Source organism: Dothidotthia symphoricarpi, assembly GCF_010015815.1.
Source record: "Dothidotthia symphoricarpi CBS 119687 unplaced genomic scaffold P153scaffold_6, whole genome shotgun sequence".
Classification (NCBI taxonomy): Eukaryota; Fungi; Ascomycota; class Dothideomycetes; order Pleosporales; family Dothidotthiaceae; genus Dothidotthia; species Dothidotthia symphoricarpi.
Window position 1 is genome coordinate 501,004 of NW_022985013.1, and position 25,201 is coordinate 526,204.

The 25,201-nt window shown below is 52.1% G+C and overlaps 11 protein-coding genes and 1 non-coding gene across 12 annotated transcripts; 5 read left to right on the plus strand and 7 right to left on the minus strand.

The window, feature by feature from the left end:
• Positions 1-134: 134 nt before the first annotated feature.
• On the plus strand, positions 135-482 carry P153DRAFT_383508 (uncharacterized protein; the record flags this gene model as incomplete). Its single annotated transcript, XM_033670242.1, has 1 exon — positions 135-482. One exon carries the CDS (start codon positions 135-137, stop codon positions 480-482), a length of 348 nt encoding a protein of 115 aa, XP_033525784.1.
• A 1,218-nt stretch (positions 483-1,700) lies between these two features.
• P153DRAFT_383509 (uncharacterized protein) lies at positions 1,701-2,965 on the plus strand (the record flags this gene model as incomplete). The annotated part of the gene is made up of 3 exons (XM_033670243.1): positions 1,701-1,886; positions 2,027-2,094; positions 2,146-2,965. The coding sequence occupies 3 exons, from the start codon at positions 1,701-1,703 to the stop codon at positions 2,963-2,965; spliced, it is 1,074 nt and encodes a 357-aa protein (XP_033525785.1).
• Positions 2,966-3,039: 74 nt separating this feature from the next.
• P153DRAFT_394741 (uncharacterized protein) lies at positions 3,040-3,703 on the minus strand. Its single transcript, XM_033671335.1, has 2 exons — positions 3,501-3,703; positions 3,040-3,449 (listed from the first exon to the last, which is right to left on the minus strand). The coding sequence occupies exons 1-2, from the start codon at positions 3,648-3,650 to the stop codon at positions 3,261-3,263; spliced, it is 339 nt and encodes a 112-aa protein (XP_033525786.1). The 5' UTR covers positions 3,651-3,703; the 3' UTR covers positions 3,040-3,260.
• Positions 3,704-3,835: 132 nt separating this feature from the next.
• On the plus strand, positions 3,836-6,427 carry P153DRAFT_364989 (uncharacterized protein). The gene has a single exon (XM_033667727.1). The coding sequence runs from the start codon at positions 3,885-3,887 to the stop codon at positions 6,237-6,239; it is 2,355 nt and encodes a 784-aa protein (XP_033525787.1). The 5' UTR covers positions 3,836-3,884; the 3' UTR covers positions 6,240-6,427.
• A 610-nt stretch (positions 6,428-7,037) lies between these two features.
• P153DRAFT_383512 (uncharacterized protein) lies at positions 7,038-7,263 on the minus strand (the record flags this gene model as incomplete). The annotated part of the gene is made up of 2 exons (XM_033670244.1): positions 7,038-7,175; positions 7,231-7,263. 2 exons carry the CDS (start codon positions 7,261-7,263, stop codon positions 7,038-7,040), a joined length of 171 nt encoding a protein of 56 aa, XP_033525788.1.
• Positions 7,264-7,508: 245 nt separating this feature from the next.
• Positions 7,509-7,605, minus strand: P153DRAFT_t45. Its single transcript has one exon. It is a non-coding gene; the product is annotated as a tRNA-Leu (tRNA).
• Positions 7,606-8,080: 475 nt separating this feature from the next.
• P153DRAFT_285861 (MFS general substrate transporter) lies at positions 8,081-10,086 on the minus strand (the record flags this gene model as incomplete). Its single annotated transcript, XM_033663426.1, has 3 exons — positions 8,081-8,575; positions 8,625-9,751; positions 9,801-10,086. 3 exons carry the CDS (start codon positions 10,084-10,086, stop codon positions 8,081-8,083), a joined length of 1,908 nt encoding a protein of 635 aa, XP_033525789.1.
• A 1,383-nt stretch (positions 10,087-11,469) lies between these two features.
• On the minus strand, positions 11,470-13,494 carry P153DRAFT_429711 (delta-1-pyrroline-5-carboxylate dehydrogenase 1; the record flags this gene model as incomplete). Its single annotated transcript, XM_033672788.1, has 4 exons — positions 13,232-13,494; positions 13,064-13,171; positions 12,649-13,013; positions 11,470-12,604 (listed from the first exon to the last, which is right to left on the minus strand). The coding sequence occupies exons 1-4, from the start codon at positions 13,382-13,384 to the stop codon at positions 11,470-11,472; spliced, it is 1,761 nt and encodes a 586-aa protein (XP_033525790.1). The 5' UTR covers positions 13,385-13,494.
• Positions 13,495-13,776: 282 nt separating this feature from the next.
• On the minus strand, positions 13,777-15,638 carry P153DRAFT_311751 (uncharacterized protein). The gene is made up of 4 exons (XM_033664818.1): positions 15,588-15,638; positions 15,442-15,536; positions 15,131-15,385; positions 13,777-15,080 (listed from the first exon to the last, which is right to left on the minus strand). Exons 1-4 carry the CDS (start codon positions 15,598-15,600, stop codon positions 13,848-13,850), a joined length of 1,596 nt encoding a protein of 531 aa, XP_033525791.1. The 5' UTR covers positions 15,601-15,638; the 3' UTR covers positions 13,777-13,847.
• Positions 15,639-15,778: 140 nt separating this feature from the next.
• P153DRAFT_335672 (HAD-like protein) lies at positions 15,779-17,033 on the plus strand. The gene is made up of 5 exons (XM_033665666.1): positions 15,779-16,090; positions 16,145-16,158; positions 16,211-16,258; positions 16,305-16,414; positions 16,473-17,033. The coding sequence occupies exons 1-5, from the start codon at positions 16,031-16,033 to the stop codon at positions 16,961-16,963; spliced, it is 723 nt and encodes a 240-aa protein (XP_033525792.1). The 5' UTR covers positions 15,779-16,030; the 3' UTR covers positions 16,964-17,033.
• A 1,019-nt stretch (positions 17,034-18,052) lies between these two features.
• On the plus strand, positions 18,053-21,287 carry P153DRAFT_383517 (uncharacterized protein; the record flags this gene model as incomplete). Its single annotated transcript, XM_033670245.1, has 4 exons — positions 18,053-18,079; positions 18,237-18,665; positions 18,749-19,126; positions 19,176-21,287. The coding sequence occupies 4 exons, from the start codon at positions 18,053-18,055 to the stop codon at positions 21,285-21,287; spliced, it is 2,946 nt and encodes a 981-aa protein (XP_033525793.1).
• A 2,596-nt stretch (positions 21,288-23,883) lies between these two features.
• P153DRAFT_394749 (uncharacterized protein) lies at positions 23,884-24,807 on the minus strand (the record flags this gene model as incomplete). The annotated part of the gene is made up of 2 exons (XM_033671336.1): positions 23,884-24,717; positions 24,775-24,807. 2 exons carry the CDS (start codon positions 24,805-24,807, stop codon positions 23,884-23,886), a joined length of 867 nt encoding a protein of 288 aa, XP_033525794.1.
• Positions 24,808-25,201: the final 394 nt, after the last annotated feature.

The window sequence follows — 25,201 nt, forward strand, 5'->3', positions numbered from 1 at the left end:
TCGACGTCTCGGGAAAAAGAACTTCCAGCAACAGTAAAGCACTGCCCGGACCGCAGCAAACACTCCCTCACTCACTCGCCACTCAACCTTACCGTCTTTCTCCACCAACAACAACCCCAACAACAACCATCAAAATGTCCTCCCCCTCCCGCTCCAACCGCTTCCAATCCTTCACCCCCCTCCGCACCCTCCGCACCGCCTTCTCGCCCACACGCTCCCAGCGCTCGACATCCACAAGCAGCATCTCGACCACATCGCCGCTAACGCGCGCCTCATCGCCACACTCATATCCCTCATCCATCCACAGCATCCGCGAGCTGCTCGCCGTGCGCCGCAAGCCCAGCGCATGCGAGTTCGAAATGGACGAGGAGCGCCTTCTGTTCGAGAGCGGACTGGCGGTGCTGGAGCCGCGGCCGCGCGCGGGGAGCGGCGGCGAGGTGCATTACGGCGGTATCTTTGAGGTGTTGAGTGGGAAGGCGTAGCTGGGCAGGGGTTCCTTGGGTTGTTTTGTGTAAAGTGGGCGTTTGGTTTCTGGTATGGGAGGGTGTGGGATTGGCGTTGTTGGGTTGATGGTTGATGGGCTTGTTTGGCTATGATGGTGCTTGGATAGTTTTCCTCTGCTGGAACTTGTGCTACTCCGTGGTGGAATTCAAACACGAAATACGATATAGACATGTGGAATCTACGTTAGACGAAAACGCGAAATGGACTCACTCCTTCACTTGCCCTCTCACTCACACACTCATAGCCACCTAGCCGTCGCGTCGCGCCGTGTGGCGTCGGAAATCATATTATGCTCTCTCAGCTGCCAAGCCAAACCCTACCCAAAGCCCCAAACCTAGCCATCAACTAAGCAAGGGGGTTTTGCATTAAGCAGCGCGCCATTCAATGCAAACCCCAGCGGACCAATTCGCCAAAATCCTAGCTGCATAGCTGCCTAAACGGGCAGAAATGAGTATTACCCAAAAAGCACCATCCATATGATGACCACAAACAGTCAAGGAGGAATATATTGGCAGAGTGGAATGAACGGAAGGACGGGTGCTAAAAATAGGCTTACCCTGTTCTAGCCTATACCGTCCCCACATATACATATCGGCAAACAAGCCCTATCCTCGAAAGCAAATCGATGCAGAAGAGGTTGAGGTCTCACTTCTCTGCGTATACAGAGGTAGAAACCTCGTAACGTCCCTGCCGACCCCGCATACCACCACGTGAATTATCTCCCTCGCCCTTGCATTAGCCAGCCAGACAATGCTCCGCCGTCTCGTCCCGCCTGACTGCGACGACCTCTTGGCGCGCCCAATCCAGCCTAGCTTGTGACTGTCTAGACGGGCCCTACCATGCCAGGGCTGAGCTGATGAGCGCGCACATGCACATCGTTACCGGTAAACCGCTCCCGCGGTACGAAATAGGGGAGGGCAAGAGCGGGGGATCAGAGTTCACTATCGTATATTAGTCGTTAGGCGTAGTCGGGGGTTTTGTGCTCACGCGCGCGTGTTTTTGTCACGAGGGCTGATTCGTTTTTCCCTCTTATAAGAGGGGTTGACTGACTTTGTTGTTTGCTTGTTTATTTATTGGTTGGTGTGTGTTGGGTCTTGTCACTCGTTTCGCTTGTCTTGATTTGCTGTATCGAGAAAAGTCGCTCACTCGCATTGGATCGGATCGAATCGAATTGAATTGGTAGTGCTTGTTTCGTCATGAAACTCTATCCCCTCCTTGTTGCGCCGTTGGTTGGAGCGCGCGTTGTACAGCTGCCGCAACAACAACAGCAGGTTTTGGTACAAGAGGAGGGCGGGGCGGTGGGGGTTGGTGTGCAGTTTACAACTTCACATGCGGTTGCTGCGGCGAGGTATGAGGATGGAACGGTTAGGGATCTGGTGAGGGTAAGTTTGTGTGGGTTCTTTGAGTTTTGTCTTGAAACAGGAAAGATGCCGTGTTCCTCGAGCACGCCTGTGGTTCATGGTAGTAGGAGCAGTGGAAGGCGTTGAGATCTTGGTTGTGACGTTTGCTGATTGTCATACAGATCGAAGCTGATTCCGAGTACTTTGAGCTCTTGTCCCAATGGACAAGGTCCCAGGACAAATCCAAGTGGTAAGCATATTTCTTCCTTCTGCCACCAAAACTTGACTGACGTGAGCAAAGTCATGGCATACTCGGACGATTGGGCTGCAGTCTGCGACGAGCGGGGTGCCAGACAAGAAAAGCCTTCGGATTACCAGCGAGTCGAAATTCCGGGATCCTATCAAACTTCCTTTCAAGAGTGCGGGGTGCCATCGAAGAAGAACTTGGCTCGCCCATATCGAGTATCGCACCGGTATTTCCTTTGTTGCCTTCATTCGAGGAGGAAGACTTCCAAGACGCGTTGGAAAGTGTGGGTCTCACTTCAACAAGATCAGAACATGGAAGCAATGAGCTCGTCTACCAAGAGACGAATGCAGCGTATGCTGGACTCGGATACGGCCTTTGCACATCCTGGTCAAGTCACCAGGCCTGTATGGATGAGGCATCTCAAATGCCGTACGGGCACATCCTCTTCCTCAACTTTGACGACTCGTTCAGCGCAACAGTCCAGTACATGGACAACATCTCCCAGGAATGGTCGTACTCTCACAGCATCAACACTAGTCTTGGGTGGTGGGATCTCCCCGTCTTTGAGATACCCAGGGCGAAATTTTGGGCACGGATACACGAGGAAATTGTTGAGGTTGCGGGTGCGTTGCAGCAGCCACCGAATAAGATCATTTTACAAGGAGCACATGCCAGAGACGAGGAGTTTGTTGAGGTGGTCAAGGCGGCGTTGTGGGATGTTCTGGAGTTTGACGTCTCGATGTTGTTGGAAGCTGATAATAAGGTGGATCCTGGGACGGTAGCAGCAAGAGGTGCGGCGGAACTGGCGTGGAGGGCTGAGCACTTGAGCTTACATCATAACGGACTCGAAGAGACGGAAGGTATGGAGCTATGAGTGTTGCGATTGAGGCAGAATGTTTGATTTACGCTAGATACCCATGATAATTCGTAATAGTAATGTCGATTTGAAGGAAACAAGGAGATCTGTTTATGTGAAAAGCTACAGGAATGTCAACTCCTATACGCCCGACTTCCTACAGTACATTCATGACGTTGTAGCCTCGAAGTCGAGACCAGATGGCATGTCTATCTGCCGTGGCTTAGTCGTGCTGCTAGTGACTGAAAAAGTGAAATGGGTACCTGTTGTATCCGTTCACTGCGCACACTTCGAGAGACGATGCTTTGCAAAGCTAGATGTATCGAAACATGTTGTTCTTGACGCTTCTCTTCATCGAGACAGGCTTTCCATCTTCATACTCAACACCGGAATCGCCACCATCACCAGCCAACCCTTGCAGTTTCAACAAAAGCTCTTGATCAAGTTCTGCTTGGGTCTTCTTTTTAGGCTTGGCTTCTTCTGTAGTCTTGGTTGTTGAGGCCTGGAGTGCATTAGCTTCCAGACGCACGTAGCGCCAGCTGTTGATGCCTACTGAAGATTGGTCTTTTGTTGAACTGGTAGCATGATCAATATCTGAGGAGTAGAATCTTGGTGAAGATAACCACAGAGTTCGTGATGTGGATTGGTATATTCTGAGAGGATTTAGGCATATACGCCCAGCAACTTGTCGAGTGTTCTGCATGTTGCAAATGATGGTTATAAACTTTGAGAGAAACGCATAGTAATTCTGAGTCCTGACAACTTGGAGAGTAGATAGAGCATCTACGTCACGGTGACTGCTTCCGCGGCGCCACGTGATCTGAGATGCCAAGATAGTTAGCTCCAAAGCGTTCAAAGATTCAGAGCGTTGGATCTCGCGACGACGGCGACGCCATCAACCACACGACATTATTCCACGCTCGCTAACTCCTCCATCATGGTGGTCACAAAGGTCGGACAGTGGTCGAACGTCGAGGACGAGGTGCTCAAGGCGGCCATCTCAAAGTATGGCCTCAATCAATGGGCGCGATGCGCGTCTCTCCTCGCGAAGAAGACGGCCAAACAGTGCAAGGCGCGATGGAACGAATGGCTAGACCCGTCGATCAAGAAGACGGAGTGGTCGAGGGAGGACGACGAGAAGCTCCTGACCATGGCCAAGCTGCTTCCTACGCAATGGCGCACCATCGCACCTATTGTCGGGCGCACAGCCACACAGTGCCTCGAACGATACCAGAAACTGCTGGACGAGCAGGAGACGAGGGAGAGCGGTGACCTTGGCCTCGCCGGTCCTGAGGGGGGAGAGGCGGCGGCGCCTTCTGCTGAGGATGTTCGACGATTGCGCCCCGGCGAAGTCGACGCGTACGCCGAAAGTCGACCGGCGCGACCCGATGCCATCGACATGGACGAGGAGGATAAGGAGATGCTGTCCGAGGCGCGTGCGCGTCTGGCCAACGTCAGCGGAAAGAAAGCCAAGAGGAAGGCTCGCGAGAGGCAGCTGGAAGAGTCGCGCAGACTAGCGCTGTTACAGAAGCGTCGAGAGCTCAAGGCCGCCGGCATCAACATCAAGATCACGCCAAAGAAGGGCAACCATATCGACTACAACGCCGACGTGCCCCTGGAGAAAGAGGTCCCCTCTGGCTTCTTCGACACGACACAAGAACTCGACCTCAACGAGAAGCAGCGCGAAGCCTTCGACCCCCGAAAGCAACAGCTCGCCAACAAGCGCAAGGGAGACCAGCAGGAGGACCAGGGGGACAGCAAGCGCAAGAAGAAGGATGAGAAGTCTGGAGGTCTGGCCGCGTCGTATGCCAAAGCCGCCCAGATGCAGAAGATCCGCGAGGCGGAACAGAGCAGCAAGCGACGTACGCTCGTCCTTCCGACACCGCAGGTTGGCGAGGCTGAATTGGAGGATATTGTCAAGATGGGTATGCTGGGGGAGCGTGCAAGCAGTGGGGTTGGCAGCGACAACATTGCAACGCAGGGTTTGATTGGCAATTACTCGAACATTGTTGGCAACACACCAATCCGCACGCCCATGGCGCCGAAAGAGGAGGATGTCATCGCGAACGAGGCGCGCAACGCTCGACTGCGGACTGAGACGCAGTCTGCCCTGCTTGGTGGAGACAACCCAGACTTTGAAGAGGACGAGGTTCCTGCTTCTTTGTCCGCGCCTTCGTCACGACACCAGATCGTCACACCGAACCCTCTAGCGACTCCATTCCGGAATGGCGGGGTTGGAGCCACACCCACACGTCAAGGGCCAGGAGCAACTCCAATGCGAACACCCCGGGACACCTTGCGTCTAAATGGGGAGGACGGTGCCATGCAACTGGTTGGACAGACACCGCGGGATATCAAGCTACGAGAGACTGCGAAACGACAAGACCTAAAGAGCAGACTCGCCGCACTCCCGAAGCCCAAGGAGGAGAGCTGGGAGTTTGAGCTTCCGGATGAGCAGGCAGATGAGATGGAAGTTGAAGTCAGCGAAGAAGACGCCGCGGAGATTGATCGGAGGAACAGGGAAATGCAGCAGGCTGCAGAGCGCGCCAACTTTGCCCGTCAAACCCAGGTCGTGCAACGATTCCTCCCAAGACCATCAGTAGTCGACATTGACGCGCTGATGAAGCGAGCCCTGGACCTGTCGGATCCCGTGGAGCGAGAAGTCGAAACCGAAATGGCTCTCCTAGTCGCGAACGATGTCCAGAAATTCGGCGGCAGCAACGGCAGCGGACGCGTCACAGGAACGCTGAGACCGCTCCAGATGCTCAGTGACGACGCCCTCCGAGCCGCAAAGATGGAGCTGGCGCTCGAGCTTGCCATGACCTCTGACAAAGACAAGAAAGCTTTCCACGCAGAGTTTGGCACCGCATGGACCAACCTACACGGCTCGGCGATGCTCCCTGGAATCGCAGGGTACGAGGAGGACGAGATCGACGAGCACCAACTCATGATCGAGGCCTTCGACGGCGCGCAGGAGAAGATCATCGAAGCGGCAGAGCAGGCCAACAAGATTGAGAAGAGGCTAGCCGTCCATCACGCAGGCTACATGAAGCGCGCTACTGTCCTGCGCCAGAAGATCGGCGAGGCGTTCGGCGCGCTTGAAAAGACAAAGGTCGACCTCGACTCGCAGCGCACAATGCAGTACTCGGAGCAGTCGGCTATCGGGCGGCGGCTGGACAGTCTGCGCGAGGAGGTGTCCTTTGTTAGCAAGAGGGAGAGGGAGGCGCAGGAGCTGTACCGCACGAGGAAGGACGAGTTGGACAGTCTGCGGGAGCTGGTCAATGGCGTGTGAGGGGCTTATCTCTGTACTGTATTATAGTTGTCTATTCGTTCATGGAGATCCACCGATGTTCACGGTAGCTCACGCAAGTTCACATCTAGGAGGCATGGTAATGGGCGTTGGGAGTTTGCATAGCGAAGGCCGTGGAGCCTGCAGGTTGGACAGACTGTCAAATGGAAAACATCTGAACATGTGTGTGCTTTTGTTTGGAATTCGTGGTGTTGGCGGTATTTTCGAGATCATCTTCATCTCTATCCTATCATCCATCCTGTTATATTGAGCGCCCAGCTTAGAATATCGCAACATCTTTTCCACGTCAAAGGCGCAGCGCTCGTCTCCCGACCAGGCAGCTCGGCAATAGCTCTCTACCGTCATGAAATAGGGATGGTTGTTCTGGTGCCTCTTCAATCCACCCATTCATCATCACCCGACGAATGCGGACTCTCTCCATCTTCACTCGGTGCTTGTTTACAGCCACCTATGCTCTCAACATGCCCGAATAAGACGGAATGGGTCGAAAATAACCTTTCAAGACGAGCAGAAGGTCTGGCGCTCCTGAGCTGTCGACACCAGCTCATTTGACAGGTGGACGCCGAAATTAGTAAAGCCCTTACAGGACCAACCGATCCAAAGAGACAATCATTGAGATAGGTCTGTCCAGGGATAATGAAAGGGCACATCCTTTAATGTGACACACGAGGACCTCCAAGAAGGCGAGCCGAAGCATATCTTCGCCCCAGTAGAGAAGAAAACAATCAAAGCACTACTCAACCGCCCCCTCATACTAGCATCTCACCGTCTTCCATGCCACTACCCGCTCGAAGACGAAATCGACAGACCCTGTAGTGCGAGGTTTGCCACGTGCTCGTCGACCATGAGCTTGATGCTGAGGTACTGGGGGCTGGTGGGACCGAACGTTGATAGCGCGTTGCGGAGCGAGGACTGCAGCTGGGACATGTTAGTCGTGTAGTTGGAGATTTTGATTGGGTGGAGGTGTGCGTACAGAGAGTAGGAGGTCGTCTGACTGCATGGGCATTGCTACTGTGATTATGTTCTCGACGTGGGGCTGTTGGTCGTCACGCTGTCAAGATGTCTGGGTAAAAATATAGCGGCAGGATTTTGCGAGTGATTAGTTGAGACTTGCTCGTCTTGTTCAGAAGAAGAAGTAGTGAGCAGTCAAGGCAAAATGGTGGGGCATCCTCGAACAAATGACTCGTGCCTATCTTCGAACAAAAACTATGTGCCGTGCAAGCGGAAGGGGGCAGCCGGCAAAAAGATTGTTGATCAGAGTGGGACTTGAACCCACGCTCTTTCGAACTGCGGTTGTACAGGTAGAATTGACCTAAACACAGCGCCTTAACCACTCGGCCATCTGACCTTGAATCATGCCACGATGTGAAATTTGATCAAATATATTCTTGTTTTTCAATTCACGACTCAGCTAGCTTCGAGGTCACACATATGAATAATCATGTTTCTAGTAAGACTTACCACCTATCTAGACATATTAACGTATTTGTGATCGATCTTATTGGCACGGGTGTCAGTCGCTATCACATCCCGGATGGTATCATCTACAACACCTCAGTCTTTCCATGTGCAGATCCAGTCTGTAGAATCGGGGCTACAAGTATAGGTGCATGAACTGGACAGAACATTCATTGATATTCCATCTTCCATCCACGTGAAGATTAATTACAAAACTATATAAAAGCAGTCGGGTATATAATGTCAAGATATCGAGGCAACCATCGCCATGCTCCAACACCCCCATTTTCCACCCAAGTCATCCCAAGAAGCGACCACAATGCAAAACGCTCACATCAGCAAAGAAATTTTCCGAACCACCACCCTCAACGAAGCCCACTATTCGACCGCGCCCTGTTCGCAAAGCTTTCCCGCGTGTTGACGCGGTCAATCTCGTACGGGTTGTCGTAGTAGTCGTCTCCTACGCGTACCGATCTGCGACTTCTCGATGATCGCCCTGTGGCGACCTTCTTCAGGCCCTCGCCCATCTGCACGTCCTTCTCCTTCTCTGTCTTCATCTCCTCGAATCGGGGTACGCTCTCCTCCTCGTGAGCCTCCTCTTCGGCCTCTTCCTCCTCGGCTTGTAATGTCGAGGCGCGCGAGGTGTCGTTGGTGTGTGCGCCAGCAACCTCCCTTCCTTGCTCCTTCTGTGCTGCCTGGGCACGCATGCGCTGCATAAAGGCGTCGGCCTCGGCGGCGTACTTGCACTTCATGCGGATCGAAGCTCCGTACTTGTAGAAGAAAAAGGGCATTGGGATGCAGGCAAGAGCGAGGAAAGCAGGGACGGAAGACGCCCAGTGGATGCCGAGACCAGAGTACATCTGGAAACAATTAGTATAGGTTGACAAATATTGTGGGAATGCAACATACCTCACTAGTGAACAGAGGGAACGCGGCGCCGAAAACCGATCGAATAATGCCGTTGGCGGCCAGAACAGACGCAGCGAAAATGGTGTAGCTGTCGATCAAGTAGTTCATGATACCCAGGAAGACAAGAACCATGCCGAAACCGAAGGGGATGGCTGCGCACACGCTGGCTGCCCATGGCAAAGACGGGGAGTTGGTCCAGGCAAACCAGAAGAGACCCACAGGGAGAGCGATACCACCGACAATGCACATTGGCAGTCTCATCTCCGGAGTAGTGTAGCCAAGGCCGGACTCATTGACCTTCCTCATGTACATCTTGTTGTCGTAGAGGATGACATAGGTAAGGGCAAGCATGATACCAACAGCAACAGCGACGAATGGCAGACCGCTGATACCCTCGTTCCAGCCGCGACCAATGCGGTAAACAATGGGAAAGGCACCGAACAACATATACAGGATACCGTAGATAATGGCGTGGTAGAGCGACAGGAGGAGAACAATGGGCTCGCAGAAGAGGAGGACCCAGGGTCGCTTGAGACCGGTCGCGTAAGCATCCTTGAGGGAAACCTTGCCTTGGAGGATATCAGTCCTGGACCTGTAAACCTTTCCGGACATCTTGGAAAGCGTGTTGGCGCGCGCTCTGAGCAAAACAGGGGGGTAAGTCTCCGGGACCAGGCAAATGCAGACAATGGCCATGACACCGGACCAGATAGCCATCAATCCGCTGACCCAGCGCCATCCTTCAGTCATTCCAAGGAATCCGCCAATGATGGGTCCAAGAACAGGTCCCATGAAGGGTGCAGCAGAGAAGATGCTCATGGCCAGTCCACGCTCGTTCGCGGAGAACAAATCAGCAATGACACCACCTGCATTCGTAAGAGGACTTGATCCGAAAGCGGCGGCCAAGAATCGAAGGACGAGTAGAGCTACAATGTTCGGTGCACCAGCAACGCCAGCATTGAATGCTGTAAAGGCAATGTAAGTCCCGGCGAAGACCAATTGACGGCCATAGAGTTCAGAAAAGGGCGCCCATAGCAATGGTCCAAGGGCAAATCCAAGCACGAAAAGCGATACACCTAGTGTTACGATAGTCTGGCTCACATTGAATTCCGCCATGATTTGCGTTATGCCTGTTTGACATTAGTACTCGCCGACCATCTAAAACATGTAATGACGTACCTCCAGAGAACGCTGACGAGCAGAAAGACACAACCAAGACCGAGTTCGCCACACAAAGCGCAAGTATCCATTTCTTTGTTTTCGCCCATGTCATGGGATTCCTTGGGTCGTTCTCAATCCATTCAACCACAAACGGATCCTCTTCTGTGCCGGTGCCTTCGTACTCCCAGTTGACGATTTCATTTGTGACGACACCCTGATCTGTGATCATCTTCCAATGCGAGATCCCTTCTCTTCCCGACTCAATGTCCATACTGCCTTGCCCCGATTGGGCCGTCTTCTCCATGCTGGCTACCATAGTCGAGTCGATGCGCGTGGCGTGCAGTTGAGAATGGCGGCTCGAGAGTGTACACAGACACTTAATATTAAGGAGGGAACAACAAAACTAATATGCAAGGGAAAGCGGGACGAGCCACATATAAACACACACCCAAGTCCATGACCCGACAAGCGCGATCCACCTAGCAAGGGCGCCACGGACGACGATATCTCGATGACTGACCGAAGGCGACACAGATTTCGTACCCTACGCTCTACACAAGTGCCGAGTGCCGATGCTATACCCGAACAGTGCCGCATCGTTCATTGGCCTCTGCGCCCGCACCAATCACAATACGAAACGGCCGCAACAGCCTAGCGGAATCGCGAAAAGGGAAAAGACTTTGTGCCTCCGGCGTCCATCATTGCGCGTCATAGAGCAGCCATTTGCACCAATTGTGCCTAAGCCAGAACGCCACGGAGACGCCGAGGCAGGTCAAGGTTTTTCGAGGCTTGTTTCAGCAGCAGTCGGACCCTTTGCGGCTCAAAAAGGAAACTCCAGCACGGTTGGATTCGGCCACTGAGCTGCGTTGTCAGGGTTGCAAACAGGCGTGATTAGCAATTTTTTGAACATCATGCGAGCGACGGGCGGTCTGGTGCTGATCAATCACCCCCCTCTTCGTACCCCGTTTTTCGCCCACATCATTTTAATGGGCAGAGGGGACGACGACGACACGCGATAAAGTACACGTTGAATCCTACCAGCGCTAACCTCGGAGATGATCTGCCCCCGATCACGAGACATTTTGTCTTGGCACAAAGTAAAACAGTATCCTGACACACCGGGAACCAAATACACGTCGTCGTCTGTGGCGAGGTTACAGAAATCTTGCTCCCAACTGGATCCTACCCACCATCTCGCCAACTACATTCCTCCCACATTCCTCCCACGACTTTGTAAGGAAATCAAACAAGCACCGACAGCCCGTACCGCGGCTCAAATAAGATGCGGTAAAACCCCTGTCAAAACGGGGCTCCCGAGATAGCGGGTCTACTATTATTACCATACACGATTCGTGCGTGTTCTAGAAAGCCCGTTGGGTTGCGTCTTGAGATTGGCCTTTCACAGTAGTACGACGGTGCCGAGGTTCAATGGGTTTTCTCTCCAACTCTCGCAAACTTGACTACATGTATCCCAGACCGAACCGTTGTGGGGTGTTGTGGGTTCATTTGTAGCAATGCATACAGTACTGTGAAGTATGCATATGTGTTTAATTTGTATACGTCGAGTAATTCATATAATCATCAGCTAATCTGAAAATCCACGACTCCCAAAGCCTAGTCTTTTGTTACACTTTTTCGTTGCCCAGTCAACCCACAATTCCAACCTCGAAATCCTTTTTTTTGACACCTAAACCTCATTGCTAGGGTATTCGACCTTCTCGGTAGTAAGGAACTCCTCCTTGATAGCCCTGACGTTTACGAATCTCGACAGCAAGTTTGCGCTTCCGGCCTTGTCGTTTGTCCCGCTCGCCCTCGATCCACCGAATGGTTGCTGTCCAACAACAGCGCCGGTGCACTTGCAGTTGATGTAAAAGTTTCCAGCTGTGTTCCTCAGTCTATCCGATGCGTACTTGATAACTTCGCGATCCTTGGCAAAGACAGCGCCCGTCAGCGCATACTCAGACGTGTCGTCGATCTGTTTGCAGATCTGGGAGAAGGCGTCGGGCGCCGCATCCTCGTACACATAGATGACTAGCACGGGACCGAAGAGTTCGCGGGACAGGAGCGGGTGGTTGGGGTTCGTGGTGCGGTAAACGGTGGGATGGATGTAGTAGCCCTTGCTGCTGTCGTACTTGCCGCCGACTAGGAGCTCGAGTTCAGAGTCGTTCTTGGCCTCGTCGATAACGCCGGAGAGCTTCTTGAAGCTGGCTTCGTGGATCACAGGGCCAATGAAGTTGGCGAAGTCCGAGGGCTCACCAATCTTCAGTGCCTCTGTCTCTGCGACGAGTTTCTTTTGGAATTCTGGCCAAACAGACTTGGGCACATAGGCTCGGGAGCAGGCGCTGCACTTCTGGCCCTGGTACTCGAATGCTCCACGAACCGTCTGAATAGCTGCGTTGAAGACGTCCGCATCCTTGTGGATTAAGTGAAAGTTCTTGCCTCCCGTCTCGCCGACGATGCGAGGATAGCCTTGGTATTTCCCTTCGGCAACACCACCCGCAATCTTGCCATACAGTGATCGGAACACCGCAGTGCTTCCGGTGTAGTGCAGAGCTGCAAACTGTCGATGGGCCAGCACTTCCTTGGTGACTGCTTCTGCGTCACCAGGAATGAACTGAATCACGTTGGGAGGGAGACCGGCTTCGATAAGGATTTGATAGATGAGCCAGTTCGATGCAATCGCAGCCGGAGATGGCTTCCAAACCACTACGTTACCCATGAGTGCTGGCGCGGCTGGAAGGTTACCACCGATGGCTGTGAAGTTGAATGGGGACACGGCATATACGAAGCCTTCGAGGGGACGGTACTCAACACGACTGCATCTGTTAGCTTGGGGTTTTCAACTGCGGCTAAGACGTGTACATACTTCCAAACTCCGGGCGAGTTGTGCACTGGCTGGTGAGCATATGTCTCCTCTGCGTACTTGACATTGAACCTCAAGAAATCGCACAGCTCTGCCGCCGCATCGATTTCCGCCTGCCAGGCATTCTTGCCCTGTCCCAGCATTGTTGCCGCCATGATATCGTATCGGTACTTGGTAGATATCAATTCAGCCGCCTTCAGGAACACGGTAGCACGCTCGGCAAAGGGCAACGACTCCCATGCCGGCTTTGCTGCCAATGCGGCATCTATCGCCTTGTTTACGTCTGCTGGGCTGGCATTCGAGTATTTGGCGACCACGTCGGCGTGCGAGGAGGGATTGTGCTGGGTGAGTATGGAGGAGTTGTTGATCTAGATGGTGTTAGTCAAGTACCTTCTTTGTTTAGCACATATACACTCACGTATTCACCCCCGACTGCTAGAGGCACCTGAACGGGACCTTGCTTCTTCAGTGCTGCGAGCGTGTCTTGGAGCTTCTGCCTGTCCACGGAGCCTTTGGTGTAGTGTTGCTACAAAACACGAATTAGCCACCAGAGCTACCAAGTAGACCTCGGGGATTCTTGACTTACATTTGGCTCATTGCCAATTGTCGGAATCTTGAAGCTTGCAATTGTCCCCGCATATCTCCTCGACGCTACTTGCGCGCTGGCACATGCGGCAGGCAGTGCAGTCAGCGACTTGGAAACAGAGCGCAGAGGCTTGAGAGTCTTGGAAGAACCCATAGTGAAAGTTTCAGAGAGAGATTGTATGCTGTCCTGTTGTTGGGCGACGATTGACTTTGTATCTGTAGCTCTGAAGCTTGCATCGTTGAGCTCTGGGGGTTGGGCCGACGGAAGCCGTATGTGTGGGGCAGTGCGAACAGCTCCAATTCACCACCATCAACGCAGATCTTCACAAATCGCATACCGTCGCGTCCGTTCTTCGGAGCCGATATCGCTGTGAATTCACTCGGCCAGAAACGGTTCAGAAAGTAGGCAGATTTTTCGCAATGTTACTTTGGTGCTACGATAAGGACTTCTACATGACTCTTGGAAACACGAGCTAGAATTTGATCGATATCGAAAATGACATTGGTATCGTCGTGGCATCCATCATACATGTAGTTCTAGTCCGACGAATGCCCCAAAGCCCAGTTTTGAACGCCGAATCGCCTATATCAAAGACTATCATCAGTAGTAGCCATGTTCACGCTTCCATTGCATCATTGTCGTTCGTGTCGTCTCCCCAAAGACCTTCAAGCTTGAACTCCGCAGCCCACTCCTTGACAATCTCCTTCTGGTCGCCCACAAGGCCTTTTGAAGCTGGGGCGGTCTTTGTGGTCGAAGTTGCGGCAGGGTTGTGCTTTGGAGGAGTTGCCCATCCTTGGATTCGTCCATCTCTCCAGTCGTTGATGACCGTCTGCGCCGCACTGTGAAGGTTGGGAATGCCTCCCCTGCCCAACCGGCCTCTCTTCCTCGCAACCTGAACCAAGAAATCTGTCGTCTTGTCTCCGGCAACAGTGTGTAACGCGGTCAAATCGTAGACAGCCATGAGCTTTGCGAACAGATCCTCCGATGAAGAAAGCCTCTTCAAAAGTAGGTTTACAGCTGGCACAGGGTCGTCCACATCTTTTGGCGGGATGGCATTCAACAAGATCTGTCGAGCTTGTTGTTGAACCTTGTTCTCCTTCGACCCCTCTGAGGTGTTCGGGAAGACGATACCCGGGGAGTCAAGGAGCTTCAGCTTGTTGTCCAGTTTGACTTCGCGTAAGCTCGTGGTGACACCAGCTTCCGCGCCTACTGGGCAGGCGGCGGTCCTCCCACCCATCCTCGACGACAAGGCGTTGATAACAGATGACTTGCCGACGTTAGGATAGCCGATGATTCCAACCTTGACTGAGCGCTTGAGTTGTCGGGACTCGGCGAAAGTTTTGAGAGCCTTAAACAGAGTCTCAGAGGTGCCCTTCATCGTGAGATCCTTGTGCTCAAAAGTCTTCGCGTTTGGTGCGGGTTTCGAGGCGCGCAGTGGCAGGGTTGGGAACGAGCGGCGGAGGTGAATAAGCCATGACCGGAGAACCGGTGGCGGCACGAGATCGATCTTGTTCAGAATGAAGATCATGCGCTTGCTTCCTCTGTCGGCTGCCATGACCATCTGCTCCACCTCCTTCGATCGTGTCCCCTCTGGATCTCTTGCATCGAGGACGTACAGAACGACGTCGGCAGAATCGACAACTTGCTTGTACACTTTGTCGAACTGCTTCCTAGACGAATCCTTACGGACGTTGACTGCGCCCTCGTCGTCCTCTGCGTCGAATCGTGTGAAGTCGTCCTCACTTTCGTCGTCGTCCATAGCGTCTTCGTCTTGGCCGTTCTTCTGATCAAACGCGGCGGCGCGTGCTTTTGCAGACGCAAGCAAAGCGGCCATAGGGTTAGATTCGTCCTGCCTAGTCTTAGTATCACTATGAGCGCAACAGAGAAAAGCAGACTAACCACCTGCATGGAATCGTCCATCTCGCTGTCGTCATCTAGGAGGTCGTTGTCGACATCTAGCGCTGCGTCGTCCTGCATAGCATCTCCAGCAGCTCCGCCGTTGAGTCTCTGCTGTTTCGCGAGTTCTCGGCGACGGGCACTCTCCTCCTCCTTCTGCCTCCGCTGCTCCTCGACTTCGGCAAGAATCCTATCCTTGTACGGGAACAGGTTGGGAATTCCGGGGTCTTTTTTCGACTTGGATCGCCATGTCGGATCCTGTGCAATAATGTGAGCATATAACCCTCGTTTGAGGTCCTAAGCGGCTGCCGTACCTTCTTCGCAATCTTCTTGTCTTTCCGCTGCTTCGCCGCCGACGCCTTTGCGCGACTGTGTCGGAGGCGTACCGGTACACGCTTCGATTGGGGCTCTTAAATGATTGTCAGTATTACGCGACTAAAGTTAGACTCAGAGAACATACTTCCGACCTTCATTGTGGATTACTACTTTGCTGGATGTCCTGTTGAAGCGGTGTTGGTAGCGCGCGAAATAGTTTAGAAAATCGAGTTTCGAACTCTTGGCATCTGCAGGGCTGTGGGCGGTGTCCCGCGGCAGTATTCCCCACCTCTCATCACTCCACCAATGCTCAACACTTCATATCACGTTAGCAAGATGGAGACGACCGTATGCAGCTGTTTTGCATCTCTATTTACAGCTTCCGACATACGATGCATGGAGAGCTGGAATGCTTGCGATTGGCTGATGGGCGGATGGGATACCCAATGTGGCTAACACGCTCCTACACAATCGATCTTTGTTCCCTTCCATCTTCAACAACAACGCCTTATTAACTCCACTACAGCCGCTGAAGAAGGGAACGTCTTACATCTCCTCTATCACGTCCTCGCTTTGAGAATTGCTATCATGACAGTTCCGGAGCCTTCCTTCTCAGCGCCTGCGCAAACGATCAAATGTCATGGCTTGGTAGGTGACAATATGGTATTTTGTAACCAAGACTGACTGCTAATAATGTTTTAGTTGTTCGACATGGAGTATGTATTCTGTGTTTGCCAGTACAAGATGAATTTGCGCTGACATAAACAGTGGAACAATCATTGACAGTACAGACGCCATAGTCAAGCACTGGCATAGGTCAGTGACGATAAGCAGATTGCATGCTAGAAACTTATATCGTCAGGATAGGAAAAGAGATTGGCGTCGATCCTGATGTGATACTTGCAACATCACATGGTCGAAGGTCGATTGATGTGCTTCAGATATACGAACCAAAGCTCGCTAACTGGGAATGTGAGTGCTATTTGCCAATACTTTACATCAGATGATCATCCCTGACGACCTGGCCTAGACATATGTCACGCAGAAGGCCTCATACCGAAAGAATTCGGCGAGGACGCCATTGAAATTCCCGGATCGAGAGCCATGTTGGATAGTCTTGATGAACAAGCCGTTCCTTGGTGTATCGTCACATCAGGAACACGTCCACTTGTCATCGGGTGGCTTGACAGGATGAAGTTGGCACACCCCAAGAATATCGTTACAGCTGAAGACGTACTGAACGGCAAACCCGATCCAGCCTGTTATCAGATGGGAAAGGACAAGTTGGGTCTCCACAAGAACAGCGCCTCTATCGTCGTCTTTGAGGATGCACCTGCTGGTATTCGATCGGGCAAAGCTGCCGGCTACACAGTCGTAGCACTCCATACGACGCACTCTCTGAAGCAACTCATGGAAGCTGGCGCGGACTACATTGTCCAGGATATGCGAAGCGTTACTCTCAAATCTTGGGACAGTACTGCTGGCGAAGGCCAGTTGGAGATTACCAACGCTCTTACATAGCGAAAGACATGTAGTAACACTTACAATGGATATCTTGTTCTTCTATCGAGCGATGCACGAACTTTTGCTCATAACAGGATTTCGATATGTCTTGATCGATGCTTGTACATGTGTATCAGCCGCCTAGATCTGGCCGTCAGACATCAAGGGAAATGCCGGCTTGGTGTTAGTTTACAGGGCTCCCAACGTGTTTCGGCGGTACTGGTCACCATCCTCTAGTGAATGTACCGTCATGATCAAGCTTGACTGTTCTTAGCGCGACTTCTAAGCTCGAAGTGTTGTGGTGGTTGCGATGCTCAATAAGGTTTACCTCGAGCGGCCAGGCCACGATTAGACAGTCGTTGTTTTCTAGAAGGGTTGCAGGCCACTGTACGCAACGACGTCAGCATGTCGTGAGCTTCGGAAGCTAAGTCAACCGGTGTGGTGTGACACCGGGCTACTTAGTATGGTGTGCGTTCGGAAAGATACGAGGACGATCTTGCACTCTCGCCGACAATGTGAATCTCGTGAATCTCGTGAAACTCGTGAGCCGCGAGGTGTCATCCATCCATTGCTACCGATGTCTCATCAAGGCAACCCTGTCGACTGGTCAAGCGGCACTGGTCTTCAAAACAAGGCTTATCCAATGATGCATTTCATGTTACGCTCTACTCGGTCACCCTACCAACACTGTAGGACAACCCAGAGCCTATTTGAGTTTGTCGAGTTACACACCGAGGCCAGAACAAAGTGTGTGCTGCGAGGTACTATCAGGAACTGATACGGAAAACGCCAGCGCCGCCTTCCAAGAGCCAGAGGGGAGCCCCTTGATCATGCAGTGCTGCGAGCAGCGTGTAAGCAGAGGAGTCATCGTACGAACATACCAGATGCGGTTACTGGGAATATTTTTACGAGTCGAAAGTCACCAGTGAGGGTCTTCACAACGTGATGTTTATGTTGATAGGGTGTTCAGATGTGCCTGACATCAGCGCTTCGAGTGAGGTCGAGTGGGAAGGGCACGATCGAGAGGGGTCTGCACATGGACGACACATCGCAGCGCGTGGCTGACAGTCGCGCGCTGTCTCGCACGCCGAGGCCATGAGCCTCAGTATGGCCTTTGCTAGGTTACCAGACAAGGTTTGAACATGAGATGAGATGCGGTGCAAGAGGTTTCTTCGAACGGGAGGTCCAAGCTGCGATGCTCATTGCAATCTGCACTCCATGCGCGCATCTCCCGTGAAGTGTCGAAGCTCAATGCCACCGGGTGCGACGAGGGAACCTGCCACCTCCAAAGCACGCTCTCTGGCGAGCGGTCGACTGCGCCAATGGGCTGGCTGCTCGGTGCATTTTACCCCTGTGCCGCAACCGTAACCGCGAGGGCAGCTCCTCGGACGACGAAGCCGCTCCATGCCAGCGCGCCCGTGTGCGTGACAGCAAGGGCTTGCAGCATCAGGGCGAGCAGATGGGAGGGGCAGCTTCGAATCAGCAGCCGGCACCCTCGCGGCATCATGCACTGGTCAGCGCAGAAACAGCCAGTGTCATGATCGATGCAGGTTATTTTTGTGCCGTAGAGCGTGCAGCCCTGTTGGACATGGGGGAGCGTGGCTTAGCTCCGGCGAATGGCAACCTTCGCGCCCTCCACTCGGGCAAGACTCCTGATCTCTCCCCATCTCGACGTTCCCGGCGACGCTCCCGTCGACTGTCGTTCTTGCCTCATACACTCGTTACTGCCGCTTCGCGCATTCGATTGTGAAGCCGTGCTGTCGCTCGCTACCCGCACTACAACATCAGTACCAACACGTGCAGCCCCGTCGCCTGTCGCAGCATCCACGTCGCTGCGTTCCCGTGCTAAACGCATTGTCGCTTCAGCCTTGGGACCTGGACACCAGCAACCGCAGCCCCTCGCTTGTCTGTCGTGAGAAGCGCGTCTCGACGGATCGCATTCGGGGAGCCATCACGCATATCGAACCGTCTGAACCCGCTCCAGACGACACGGCCGCCTCGTCGTGGCGCGCGCCGAGCATGGACTCGCAGCAGAAGCCGCCGGGCGGCGACGTCAAGCCCCGCCTTACTAAAGAGCAGCATGACATCCTCGAGCACCAGTTCCAGCAGCAACACAAGCCCACCACGCTCATAAAAAAGGGATTCGCTAGCGATTTGAACGTGTCCCTCGACAAGATCAATGTCAGCGGTCCCACACTTGCACGTCAGACATGGCGCTAACTGGGTGTAGAATTGGTTCCAGAACCGCAGAGCCAAGGTCAAGCAAGATAGAAAGAAACTATCCAACCAGCAGAGCATGCAACTGAACATGTACGGACACATGCACCAGCAGCCAGTAATCCCTGGACACTACCAGCCCCATGCGAATCAACCACACCTGCGCATGCCTATGTCCATGCCTGTGCCCATGTCCATGCCCATGCCAACGCACCAGGACTTTTTCCCCGTGACCCCCGACGTTGGCCATGCGAGCATCCCCATCCAAAGCATCGAGGCCCCGGTCATAGAATTGAGTTCCCCAATGTCGGTGCAGCAACAGCAGTTCAACATGCAGCATTCGCTTCGATCGATCCCAGAAGCCAATCAGCCCATGCCGTACCATCAAAACACTGTCATGCATCAGATAATGGCAGCAACCCACGAAGCTTCTCAACATCACGGAGGAATGGCTATCAATGAACCAAACTATTCCTATGACACTTCGGGGCTGCCCCTCGCATTCTCCAACGACCACACTTTTGCCGTGCCCGCAACCGAGTCTGCACCCTTACAAGAGCAGTATGAGAGCTTCGCAGGTATGGGAACGTTGGACTATTCGGCTCTGGCCGTCACGAACTCGAACACTTCAAGTTCAACAGAAGCTCACAACAGCACTGGGTCTTTGTCGACGGAGTCATCTCCGTTTTCTAGTGTACGGTCCTGTGCAACTACTCGACCAATGAACGGGTCCATTCCTTCTTCAGTTGCGTCATTAACATCTGTATATTCTGGCTGGACAGACAACCAGGCTTCTGGAGCAGCGGTCAAGCAGGAACCTGAGTACGAAGACAACTTTCTTACACCTTACAACCTTACGCAAGCCTCCGCTTCGGAACAAACCCTGTCTTCTTGGGATCAAACCGGTACCTACGATATGTTTCCACGATCTGACTTCTACCATCAACACAATGCGTCCGCGCAAGCCGTCCTTCCTGGCCAAGAGCAACAACAAACACATAAGCCCAATGCGCCTTACCTGGATTATGAGGCTCCGACGGTGTTCAATGAAGACGTATTCGCGCGAAGAAACTCCTCAACAACAAATTTAGCAATCAACATTGAGGCGATCAACATTCGAAACGGCACGCCTGATGATTTCAAGCAACCCTCAAAACTCTCCAGTATTGCTGCAAGGAGGCACAAGCGTCCTGCTGCTTTGAACTCGACTGCAATGAGGAGTGCCTCATACACAGCTGGCATGCACTCCGCTAGCCTGCCGTCTCCAATAGGTAACAACGATCATACTCTTCGAAGGATCCGCTCATCTGGAATTTCAAATGCTGCTGGTCGCATTCAAAAGTCTCAGCCAGGTTCGGCACCGCGTTCACCCATGGCTATGAACTTTTCGGATGTTGCTGCGTCGCCGAAGTTCTCAAGGACATTCTCATCCTCTCACACCACCATACTTGGCCCAGGCGGTAGCCTAGCACCCCCCACTCCACAAACTCCTCAGGAAGGAATACCTTGGCAAGGCAACACAATATTCAGACACCATCCAGTGATGCCTGAGCACAACAGTCCAGAGAGCATGAACACAAATTGGTCTGCTGAACCTCAATCCGCTGGCATCTATTCGAAGGGCGCATCGCCACATTCGACACCTTTGAATACACATCAACTGAACCACACACACATTCCCAACGAAAATGGGTACCACGACTCGCCACCGCAGTCAGCACCAGCTACGCAACAGAATTTCCATCATACGGGTTTCATACAGTCCCCACACATGCGCGCTGGATTCCATTCGAGCAGTGATCTCACAGCAGCGGAATCTAAGCAATCGCATTCTAGAAGGCCATCATTACCTGACAACGCGCAGACTCAAGTCGACGAGAGTGCGATGCCGTATCCGTACCATGGAGGTCATATGAACTTTGACGACCTTAAAACTATTTCACTCGATGGTGTTTCTCATAACTTGCCTTTTGCACCTCACCACTCCTTTGTTCCGGATTACATCGTTCAGCCGGATACATCGTCGGAGATGCTCAATCCATACAACAACCCAATTCGGCGAACAGCAGAGCCCCAGCAGAGGAACTACATATTTGCCAACCAAGGCCCAGGGGACTTCAATTAAGCAACACAATTTATGCGCTGCTTTTCATTTGTTTTTGAGATTTCATTTTGGGTATACCCGGGTTCACACTGCCAGGAGTTGGGAAAGCGTCGAGAAAATACCTTGCATCACTATCATATCTTCTTTATGTCTGGTCTATATTTCCCCCTCATATCTACGAGAGTTGGGAACAACATTGTTTCAACGAACCAGTTGGGCTCCTTCCTCAAGCGGAGAATCTTGCTGTATTCTTACATCACTTGGTTCGTCTTTTCTTGTGTTGAGCGATTTACAATCCACATTACGAAAACGGCTCACGATAGCCTTTAATCTTTAATTTGGAGCTTGAGGACTCGGCGCATACGCATAGCACAGGCAAACTATATGCAAGTTTGGATATACCATATGAGCTGGATTTACGAATTGTTTTTTTGCTCTACAACGTACACGGTTCCTCGGATGAACTTGTTTCATATTCAGCCACTAGTATGGTGTTGTCTTCGGGAGTATGGCCTTTGGGCTCTTTTTTAGCGCGCTCTGTGGTAGCGTTTCTTGTCTCTTTGTTTGGAGGATGGGGAAACTCGGCGAGCGAGGGGATAGGGTAGGGTGAGGGTTTGCTCCTTGGGCTCTGAATGTCACGCTGTTGAGGTCCCGGGAAACCGTCTGTGCACGCTCCCGAGACGTGACAGAGTCACGTTCAGGACCCGAGGTGGGGGGCATGCGGAAAGCAGAGGTCTTAGATACAGACTACGAATGGCAGCGATTTGCTGTGCCGCTTTGGCGGTCGATCAGTTGCTGTCCACGTTATTCCATGTTCCATATGTCTCTTCGACTTCTCCGCATTCAACTGTTCGATCGTTTTTGATCTTCCCGCTGATACACGCTCTGCTGCTCCGTCTACAAATCGGGATGAACAGTGAGATGCGAGGAGATGTGGTAAAAGTTACTATCCTCCTCATTACGCATACTTTGCATCTCTCCGTGACCAAACTCCCTGTTTCCAACACGCCTCCCATGCACACAACCACCATGCTTCCATGTCCCGGTTCGGGCCGGGTCATCCGCACCATACTCCCTATCGGCGAGATGTTGCTTATTCCCACCTTTTGCACACCCTGCCGGCACAGCAGCATCCTTGGACTTTGTATCTACCCCTGAACACTGCATCGCAGAAAACCAGCCCAACTCATGCCCATTGCGCCGGCGTTGAGGACCGCCGCAAATCAAACCCCTCACCCCACCGAATCACAGCGTGCGTCGTTGGGATTTTCTAGTGCATCTCGTCTAGTCGCCGCTGGACGGCTGGAGCTTGCGGACACTAGGTGCGGTAGCTTGGGTCGGCGTCTGGGCGGAAGGATGGCTCCTCTTTGGACGGGGGCTTGCACAGCCACCTGTGATCTGATTTGTGCGGGACTGTATGCGGCGCGTGGTTGAGATGTGGGGACCGAGGTGTCTTCTGGTTGGAGTTTGTGATTTGAGTTTCCAACACAAGGTGTGCGCCGCTGCGAGAAAGGTCGTTGGCAATGAACCTCATCCAGTGAAGCGAAGGTAGTCACGTAACTGGCGACGAAGTTCACGACGACGAGGTTTAACTTTGACTTTGAATCCTACCTATGCTCCATGTCTTTCATTCCTTGTTGGCGACAAGGTACAACTTCGGTCGGATAGAGAAACGTTGAAAACTCCGACGTGAGACGCGAGATGCGAGAGGGTGTCATGTCATGGTAAAGTTTGATTGCGATGCGCACGGCGCTGCGATGAACGAGTAACCGGGATAAACCTGTCAATGTCAAGATGGCGATGCATCGGTTAGCTCAATGCATGTCGGTTAGATTAGCGTGCTTTTATGCTCTGCTGATATCTTGTTTGGCTGTCGATGTATACAACATGGTTACTTGGCATTAATATGGGTTATGGATCGAGGTATGCTTGTGGCTATTTCCAGACGGCGTATAGTGTTCTGGAGAAGTATGCCGATCTTCTTGAGGGCAAGATTTGCGGCTAGAGGTATGGAGCAATATATGCGCTGGGAAGGTTGAGGAAATACGCAAAGATCTCAGGCTATTATGGCTAAAAAGTATCACGAAATTGGGAAATCGAGTTTAGTGTATTTCTCCGGTGTGGCTATTGCCGAAACAGCAGATGGGAGTAGTGTTGAGACTTGAGATGATGACAGTTCACACATGAGCATGTTTATTATGTTGAGCAATACTAGAAGTTTTTGGAAAGGTAGACACTCCACATGAAGGCTAGTATAAGCTAGAGGTGGAATACAATCCTCAGTCGGGGTGAGTGAAAACAGAAGATGGTGCTTTGGGAAACGCAAGTATATGAAAGAAGATATGGAGGGTATTCGCATGCTATGGCCGCATCGAATTAATGCACTTCGATCGAAGGTGTACTAGCATGAATAGTACCAAACCGAGAGTCCAACAATCGCAAATCGTTGTTGTAGGTGTCGGAAAGCACAAGACCTCTCGTGGAATGGCTGTCAGTTTCTGGAAAAGACATGTGCCTGAGAAAGATGAGAAGTTTTGGATGAAATCCTACTACCCATCGCCAGAAGTGACACCGGCGAACATATATACAGCCACGTTGCAGATGTCGTATATAATCTTCAGGGCAAGCATTTAATCAGTTCGGCTAGAAATTCATCTTGACCTTGCTTGGTGACTGGCCACTTAGGTCGTTTCAGGTTTTTTGTTGATAAGGCTGGCATCTTGAGGACCGACACGGCGGCGAGCTTGTTTTTCTTTCTTAGAGCGAGTGGAACAAGCCAGTTCTGGACAAATTGGAAGAGGTAACGAGCAGCTGGTTCGGGCTTTGTTGATAGAGACTTGAAAATCGCAGGAGAGGTATAGAACGACTTCAAGTTGGTAGCATTCGCGAGGAGAGAGAAGGTAACATATTCCACATTGACATATGCGGAAGGCTGCAAGTTCAGGGAGCGCACATGTGGATTCCAACGCACAATTCCGATATGCTGTATCAGTCGTAGTCGTTGAGAGAAATGGAGTAGAAACATGTATAAATGGAACGTCTCCCCAAACACAAAGAGATTCTTGCCATAGAAGACGGATCCGGCTTCATTGTTGATCTGATGGCAAATAGAGAATGTCTTGACGATGAACTCGAAATGTTTAGACCTCCATTCATAGCGATAAGTTTCGAACGATGTGCAGTGCTTCCTCAAACTGCCTTGTTGCCGGCCAGGAAGATCATCGCGATCTGGAGGACCAGGGTACTTGAGGTACAAGCGCCGGACACCGCTCTGACCGGTTTGACCGCGTGCTTCGAAACGGAGTGAAAAGTTCTGGTCCACCAGAAGGAGCTCGTAGACCATGTTTCGAATCTCTCCTGGTAGTTTCAGGAATGGAAAGGTGGAGTTGTCGGTGTGCTCCGCCGTGACTGGGAACTCTGTTGAAAGGTTTGCCCGCTCGTCATCCGAGATCTGGTCACAGAGTAAGTACTATGCATGTAAAAATACAAACAAACTTGCCTTCTGGACCTCTCTTCTCGAATCAGTCACTGTATCGTTCATGATTAGAGCTGGGTTACGTTGGTGACGGATGATCAGGCTGTCTGTAATAAAGAAAACCCAGAGTTATGAGAGAACACTAGGGTTAGATAGAGGTAGTTTGATCAGACTTCCGAGTTAGTGTTGAAGTTATGGCAAGCCTTTAACAACCCGAACTAAGCTAGCAAACAAACTTGGACAAGTGCACAACCGAAGGTCAATTGCAATCAGGTAAAGGAAAACTCGGACGTGATAGGGTGAGAGAGTAAGTAAGGGTAGAGATGTGGAAGTAGGGAAATCAAGAAAGAGGTAAAGTAGAGAGCATGGAAAGAAGAGAGGAAGAAAAGAAAAAATCACCAACTATCATAACGAATATAGACATAAACCCTTGGAGGTAGTGAACCAAAGATCTCTTCTT